General features: G+C 43.7%; 2 protein-coding genes across 2 annotated transcripts; both read left to right on the top strand.

The window, feature by feature from the left end:
- Nucleotides 1–1,056: 1,056 nt before the first annotated feature.
- calhm6 (calcium homeostasis modulator family member 6) lies at nucleotides 1,057–3,309 on the top strand (the record flags this gene model as incomplete). Its single annotated transcript, XM_084336392.1, has 2 exons — nucleotides 1,057–1,608; nucleotides 2,878–3,309. The coding sequence occupies 2 exons, from the start codon at nucleotides 1,057–1,059 to the stop codon at nucleotides 3,307–3,309; spliced, it is 984 nt and encodes a 327-aa protein (XP_084192518.1).
- A 2,357-nt stretch (nucleotides 3,310–5,666) lies between these two features.
- On the top strand, nucleotides 5,667–7,436 carry LOC311246043 (calcium homeostasis modulator protein 5-like). Its single transcript, XM_084336112.1, has 2 exons — nucleotides 5,667–6,385; nucleotides 7,037–7,436. The coding sequence occupies exons 1-2, from the start codon at nucleotides 5,843–5,845 to the stop codon at nucleotides 7,424–7,426; spliced, it is 933 nt and encodes a 310-aa protein (XP_084192238.1). The 5' UTR covers nucleotides 5,667–5,842; the 3' UTR covers nucleotides 7,427–7,436.
- Nucleotides 7,437–8,259: the final 823 nt, after the last annotated feature.

The following is an 8,259-nucleotide window of genomic DNA, read 5'->3' as shown; positions in this document are numbered from 1 at the left end:
TGATTGGTTAATTCTAGACAAACCAGGTTTAAGCACTATAAAAATGCAGCAGGTGAGTTCACCTGTCTTCAACCAAAATGGAAGGAGAGTGAAGTACACAGAGAATGTGCAAATAATTATACAATACAGGGAATTCACCAAACTACACAAGACCAATGATGCAGACTGATGGAAATATCATTTATGTATCTCCATATACCCAAATCAGTCAACATGGCAACATGGAGAATCACATCAAAACATGTCCTATTTCCCCAGAAATTATGGACAGATCCAGCTAGGCGAAGAGATAATGTCTAGTATTTTCTGTACTATATTTTCAGAGAAATGTTTTTATTGTAACCTGTACTGGATACTGTATTTTATGTTTGTCTGATATTTGTTGAGCTTACATTGTTATGCATAGTGTGTGAAAACTGGGACATGTTTTGTTGTGATTCTCCATGTTGACTGATTTGGGTATTATGGAGAAATAAATTATATTTTCATCAGTCTGCATTGGTCTTGTGTAGTGGTTGGTGAATGATTGTATATTTGCACATTGTCTGTGTACTTCACTGAAAAGTATAATTGCTGTGTTTTAGTGTAACTGGTTCAAACTGAATTAAGTCACATGAAACGTGTGTGTTTCATGGTAACAAAACAAAAAAAATATATATATATAATTAACTCTGAATATAAAAATATGAGAAAAATAAACAGTGTAAACTATTTAATTAACCCTGAATACAAAAATATGAAAAAAATAAACAGTGGTGCATGCAAGTGAGGGTCTAACCTAACTAACTGACGTGTGTGTGTGTGTGTGTGTGTGTGTGTGTGTGTGTGTGTGTGTGTGTGTGTGTGTGTGTGTGTCCTACCGTTGACCATAAATAAACGATGGTACGTGGCTGGCTCTGTTTCCTTCTATTAACTGTCTGTAAGCTACTTGATACCATGGGCATGGTGTGTTGCCAGAACGGACACATGACGACAAACAGAAAGAGGAACCAAATGTCCCCCTAGAGAGACGCAATTCAGCAGAGACGCACTTCAGCAGAGTGCGCCCCTACAGAGATGGACAAGTTCAAAACTGTCCTCGGCTTTGCTACTAAACAGACAAATTTAGGTTTTGGTTTAGTTGCGTTGCTGACCGCAGGCGGGGAACAGATTTTCTCATCAACGGTGTTCAACTGTCCTTGCAACAACTGGAACTTTCTGTATGGAATGGTGTTTCTTTTAGTGCCGGCGTTGGCACTTTTGGTGATGGGTTACATCTTGAGCAAAAAAACTTGGAAATTGTTTACAGGAATTTGTCTTCGCAAAAAGAAATTAAAATTGTGTCGCTTGAAGACCTTACTCGCCTGTGGGATGGTGTTATTCCAGCTCTCTACCACGGCCGTGATAGCGCCCGCCAGCTGGATCGCCGTGGCGTTACTCAACGGTAATTACTTTCAGTGCGCAATGACTGGCATCAATGTAACGGTTTTCCAAAGTCACCTGTGCGCTGGTAACGCCTGGTCGTCCCAGTGCCAGCAGGAGCTGTACAGGTTCCCCTGCCCTGGAAAAAGCACCGTGCCAGACAGAGACAAAGATGATGTCCTGCGAACTCTGCGTGCTGTGTCTCAGGTGAAAACTTTATTATTTAATAATAAGATAGATCCCCTTGGCCTTGGGGAAATGCAGTATGGGGGATGGGAGGTACAGGTATGGGCAGGGTAATACAGAAGAAATACATAAATATAGCCAATACAATTAAACTTGAATATATAAAATATGAGACAAATAAACAGTGTAAACAATATAATTAACTCTGAATATAAAAATATGAGAAAAATGAAATTTACAGGTGAGGGTCTGTATCCTAACTGGTATGATATACGTCATACATTATATGAACCTGTATAGCTGCACTTGTCTCCATTATATTATGTTCAGCATGGCTGGGGCTGTACATGGAGGTGGTTGGGTGGGCGGGGTTGGATAGGCGGGGTGAGGGAAACTACAACTGTACAAGCAAAACTGTACATTGGAATATCGACAAAACCATACTTGGTTCTAAGAGGAGGGTCTCGTGTATTCTTGGGTTAGGTCATTTACTGTACATTGGAGGGGGTTGGGTTAGGACATTTACAGGGGCCAGTTTCGAATTGCAGCTAAACCATGATGATGATACAACAATCCCAGCCAGCTTTGGTCAGGTCTGGCCAGGTTGTGAAAGATGGCTGTCTCACCACTCGCCAGGGTTTAGTCATGGTTTGGCAAAGGTTCTAAATACAATGGAGACACTCACTGTGGGAGGGGATGATGAACTAATTTGTATTCTATATGTTATAAAATGTAAGCATTTTTGCAGTAAGTCAATATCACAGATGAAGCCATTGCAGTTGTTGAGTTAAAAGAGAATATAATTGAAATGTTTATGCTTGTGTCCTAGGACAGCTCAGTGCTTCATTCAATATCTGTGAACAGGGATCACTCTCCTAAAACCAGAACGAAGAGAGAGATACCCTTGAATGTCTCCAAGATGTAAAATCTGGGGCTGCTCCATATATAAATAGGGCACTGACCTTGTGGAGCCATAACATGTTATTGAGCTCTCACACCCAAATTAGGTGTATAATCTCATATTTCTTACAGGTCTGGGTGTAAGAGCTCATACAAACACTTTATGGGCCCAGAAAGACAGACTTTAGATTAGAAATTCTTAGCACTTCATAGGTATTTCATACCTTGGTTTTACCTAGAATATGAATATCTGAGAAATTTCAACCCAAAAAAAACATTGTATTTCATTAGCATTGCTGGCAATTTAGCATGTCAATCAAATGGCAGTTTGCTTGCGGCGCCCTAAATGCTGATTCCATGCATCTTTACTAATGCCGACTGTGATTACAGATCCTGGGTTGGCTGCTGATCGCCTCCACCTTGGTGTTCAACCTGCTGCTCACCTGTGCAGCCCGCTGCAACTCCCCCATCAGCTACTTACAGCTCCAGTTCTGGAGGGCCTACTCTCACCAGGAGAACTCGCTCCTGGAGAGCCACTCTGCCCAACACGCCAAGGAGCTCGCCGAGAGGAACCTGAAGAGCTTCTTCCAGCTGGAGCCACCCGCTGACATCAAAACCCCTTCCAACCAGGACTGGCAGAGAGTCTCTTCCTTCTTCAGGTTTAGCACCGGAGACCACTTCTATAGCACCATGCATCAGTACGTGGAGAACTGCCATGAGCCTGATAATGGGATGGCAATGACCTCGATCAGGTCACAGGGTCCCGATATTCACAACCCCGCTGTACTTGCGTTTCTAGATGAAGGCAAAGTCATGCTGTGAAAATGAACACAGGATGAGACAGCGGTGGCCTAAAGGTTAGAGAAGCAGGCTTGTGACTGGAAGGTCGCCGGTTCGATCCCCTGGGACTGGTAGGAAAGATCTGGGCAGGGAAGTGAATGATTAACGATGCCAACCGCTGAAGTGCCCTTGACCAGGCACTTAACCCCCAACTGCTCCAGTGGAGCTGCTCAGTGGCCTTGCTAGGTTGTCATTAACAACAAATCCTGTACCAGTATATCCAGAATACCAGAGTATCCGAGTATCCAGCCTCTCAACGTACCTGATCCCTGTACCACTGACTCTGAATTACCAGAGATATCTTTTTCCATTGGTGCTCTGAAGGGATAGTAATTTTAAGAAGCCTATCTGATTTCTCAAACTGGGAGTCAAACTTCAAGTATAGTTATCAATGCACTGAAACAGTTTGGAAGCCATTAGTATCATACTCTCGATTTCCATTATCTCAAAATAAGAAAACACCATCGCAATTGCTTTTGGGATTGGATTGAAATGTAATCCCAATGAAATCAAATGTAATCTTGATTTGTGACAAAGATATCTTGGGTGGTGGTAAATTGTGGTAAGAATCTAATTTACCATCATCATCATCATCATCATCATCATCATCATCATCATAAGCCATAAGCAATTCTGTTGAAAAGTAACCCAATTATATATTTTTATAATTGAATAGAGCATAACAAGAAGTGCTGTTGCCTTTCTGATATAGTAGAATCTGTGATACCATAGTTGACTTTTTGTTTCGTTGTCAGTAGGGATGTCCCGATCCGATCACGTGATCGGGATCGGGGGCCGATCACGTGATTTTCAGAAGATCGGGAAAAAAAATCAGGATTTTTTTTTTAACTTTTTTTTTTATTCAACAAACATGACCATGTTCACGTCTTAAACTCATACTGAGGCCTTAGTTTTGGTTTTAAATTGCATATCATCATTCATTTATTTATTGTCACACAGAGCAGAAGAATTTTGCCAAAACAAACGCATTTCCTTTGATTTAATTATACATCAAATGATTTATGTCAAGGATGAGGGACATCCACAAGTTGCAGAACTTGCAGTCACCTGATTTTTACAGACGATGGCGCCTCTCATGAAGCAGCAGGTTCGAGGCGGAGTTTTTAGATTACTCCGGTTGCAATGCCTCGCTTGAATGAAGTTAACTTTTCACCTGGATAACGTCAACATTCAGGGTGAATGTAATGTGAGAAATTGGGATGAAAAAAATAATATATACCGGTATATAGGCATATATATATATATATATATATATATATATATATTTTTTTTTTTTTTTTTTTTATAATATTTTTTTATCGTTTCGGGAAAGATCGGTATCGGTAGATACTCAAAATCACATGATCGGGATCGGATCGGGAGCAAAAAAAAATTATCGGGACATCCCTAGTTGTCAGTATCGTGCTCTGAAATTTTTTTCTTGAACCACAGCCAGAAACAGTAAATAATAATTGTGATTTATGATGTGTACATAACATACGTTTAGCTGCTTGCAGCGTTGAACAGGAAATGTGTCAAATGTTCTGTGCGCTGGTGCACAGGAAGTCCCCATGCAGACTGTATATTTTCATTGTTCAGATTACCTTTATATTTCTACCACAAAAATGAGCTTTTTGCTATTTTCTTCCTGCTCAATTAATCTCACTGTTGATGTTGAATGTAAATCTAACCAAAGCCTTGAAAATGAATGAAGTTAGTTAGTTAGCTTGCATGCAGATTATGAGGCATTGTACTGCATGCATGTAATTAGTATTTCACTGCTAAAAGCCTTGCTGATGTACAGTCCAGTGCTCTTAGAGGCTTTTATGATGAGCAGTCAGGGGGGTGTCCTCTGGGACGAGCTGAGGCAGGAAGTGAGAGAGACTCTTCTCTACCTCAGCCGCTGACTTGCTTCTGAAGCCATTCTGATTCTTCCCTTTTCTGAAACAATGATCATCAACGTTTCAGTAATGATTTACACATTTCTGTAATGTCTGTGTAGCGAGAGGGAGAGATATATTGACAAAAGGATAGTATATGTCTCCTTTTATAGAATAAACAAATACTGATCCAAAGCATCGAGAACTCCTCTCTATTTGCTATTTAGAGTGTGACCTGTACACAACTGTCAGTCTAGAGTCAGCCTCTAAACCAGACAAGCCGGTTTTCAGCCCGCAAGTGACAGCCCTGTTACCAGTTAGACTGAGGAGAGCAAGGAGAGCGGAGAGAGGGGAGGAGTTTTAGAGAGAGGGATGATGACATCGGAAAAGAAGAGAATGGGTGGGAAAGAGGGATAAGATTGAAAGAGGGAGGGGTTGGAACAGAAGAGAGGCAGCCAAAGGGAGAGGCTCAGTGCTCAGTGTTCTGTCTTCAGCTCACAAAGGACCGGGAGGGACTGTGGACTTTCGACATGTAACAGCAACCTTTTCACCTCTCGACATTTCCTGTTTCTATTCACTTTGCCGTTTTAATTGTGTTTATTTACTGAAGTGTCTGAAAGCTTTCGGTTGACACCATGGATACCTTACAGCCAGTCCTGCGCTTCTTCCTGAACCAGAAGGCCACCATCGGCTACAGTTTCATGGCCCTTCTCACTATCGGTGGCGAGCGGATCTTCTCCATGGTCTCCTTTCAGTGTCCCTGCAACCCAACCCAGAACTTTGCCTACGGTCTAACATTCCTGCTCGGCCCTGCTGCAGTGCTGCTGGTCCTGGGTCTGTTCTTCAGCACCCGGCTCTGGCGCCTCTACACCGGCTGCTGTCTCGACCCCATGAAGCTTTGCCCTCGGGGAAACTGCCTCAACTGCTGCAGGGTGTTGATGAACATCTTCAGCGGTGCCTGCGTGGCCCCTATCATGTGGCTGTGTGTGGCCCTGCTGAACGGAACCTTCTACGAGTGCGCCGTCAGTGGTCTGAACGACAACGTGGTGGTGGACCTGTTCTGTAAGAACAAGACGGTGCACTGTCGCCAGGAGCTGGCCCGCGTGCCCTGTGACCGGTCCAAACTGTCCAATGAAGAACGCATGGAGCTGCTGCTGATGTTCAGGGCACAGTCCCAGGTGAGCGCTGCTCAGTGGAAGCTGTTTACGCGCGTCTCTCTCAAATGGAATGTCATAGTTGACATTCTTTTCTCACAAGAGAGGTGCAAATAGCAAGACTGAAGAAGCACACACGATTGATTCAAAGTGGAAATATCTCATCTTCGACTGTGCTCTAGGACAGTTAAATCACTTTTAATCATCAGTGAAGTATAATGAATTGACATGATTTCATGTTTTGTGTTTTTCATTAAGGAGTTAGCTGTCCACTCTTTCGTTTCTAGAGTTTGAGGCAGTAGGAAGGCTGAGGAGGAGAGAATGTTCTGGTGAGATGCAATTTGGGGGCGACAGTGGCTCAGGAGGTAGAGCGGTCGTCTGGTAATCTGAAGGTTCCCGGTTCGATTCTGGCTCCTCCCGGAAGTGTCCTTGAGCAAGACACTTAACCCCTAACTGCTCCCGATTAGCAGGTTGGCACCTTGCATGTTTGCCTCTGCTGTCGGTGTAGGTATAAGTTGCAAGGCGCTTTGGATGAAAGCTCTACATGCAGTCCATTCGGCCCTAGGCTTAATGTATTATGATACTGCACATGTGTTGCCATAGGTGGGAGTTTTAACTACCATCACTGGGCATGAGCTCATATAATAATTATTATTAATTGTAATCCATCCACAGATCCTGGGATGGTGCATCGTCATCGTAGCGGCCACCGTTGGCCTCCTCGGCACCTGTTGCACAAACTGTCGCTCCAAGATCAGCTACCTGCAGCTCACCTTCTGGAAACGCTACGTGGAGAAGGAGAAGGAGCGCTTCGACACCTACGCCATGGATTATGCCACGAAGCTGGCCGAGAGGAACCTCCAGAGCTTCTTCGAGAACAAGGACCCAGAGGAGTTCCCATTTCCCAACCACAGAGCCTGGGAGGAGATCTCAGCCCTCTACACCTTCTCCAGGAGCGAACAGTACTACAGCACCCTGCAGAGGTACGTGGAGCGGACGGATAAAGACTACAGCCCAGAGAAGAGGCCTGTTTTGGACCTGGAGCATGGCATAGAGATGACCTGAGGTAGAGGTAGAGGAGGAGGAGGAGGAGGAGGAGGAGGAGGAGGAGGAGGATAAGGAGGAGGACAATGATGCAATCTTCCTCATTAACACAGACACATTCAAAGGACATTCCATTTGTGACACATGATAATCTGTTGGATACTTTAGAAAATGTGTGTTTTTGTATTACGTGTGTATTGTGTGTATGTCATATGTTTGACCTGGGAGAAGCTGCTTCATGCTGTTTCTCCCCAAGTAACAAAGCTGGCAATTCAGAGGCATGCAGCCACTGGCAATTTGCAGAACTGGTATCACTTCCTGTCCGGAACACAATACATAGGACATAACTATATAAATAACTAATCTTTTTCATAAATACTGTTCCTTCTACCTCTTTGTTACATGTACTTTACCCAAGGCCTTGATATTGTTCTGGACAGCTATTGCAGAAGTGAATAACATGTTGCACTTACGTCGCATACTTGAGCTGAAATCTGGACCAACATGTGAATGTAATGCCTTGTCTCCATTAACTTAATTAAACGATCCGGTTCCTAGGCAACCTTTCAAAATTCACACCACCAACTGTGGTACACAGGCTAAACCATTGATGATACAACAGTCCCAGCCAGCCTTGGCCAAGTTGTGAAAGTTGGCTGTCTCAGCCAGGGTCCAGACAGGTTTGGTAAAGGTTATAAAGACAATGGAGATGCTCTCTGTGTGCCTGACAGGCCACAGCACGGCTAAACCCTGGCTAGTGGAGACAAGGCCACAGCACGGCTAAACCCTGGCTAGTGGAGACAAGGCAACAGCACAGCTAAACCCTGGCTAGTGGAGACAAGGCTACAGCACGG

This window comes from Notolepis coatsorum (assembly GCF_963971535.1).
Source record: "Notolepis coatsorum genome assembly, chromosome: 19".
In the NCBI taxonomy this organism is placed as follows: Eukaryota; Metazoa; Chordata; class Actinopteri; order Aulopiformes; family Paralepididae; genus Notolepis; species Notolepis coatsorum.
Note: the sequence above shows the minus strand (reverse complement) of the source record. Positions and strands in the feature narration are given on the sequence as shown.

Excerpts from the sequence above, each read along its gene's own strand:
- LOC311246043 (XM_084336112.1), top strand. The coding sequence starts at position 5,843 with ATGGATACCTTACAGCCAGTCCTGCGCTTCTTCCTGAACCAGAAGGCC. Across the intron at positions 6,386-7,036 it reads TGTTCAGGGCACAGTCCCAG|ATCCTGGGATGGTGCATCGT; the intron begins GTGAGCGCTGCT and ends ATCCATCCACAG.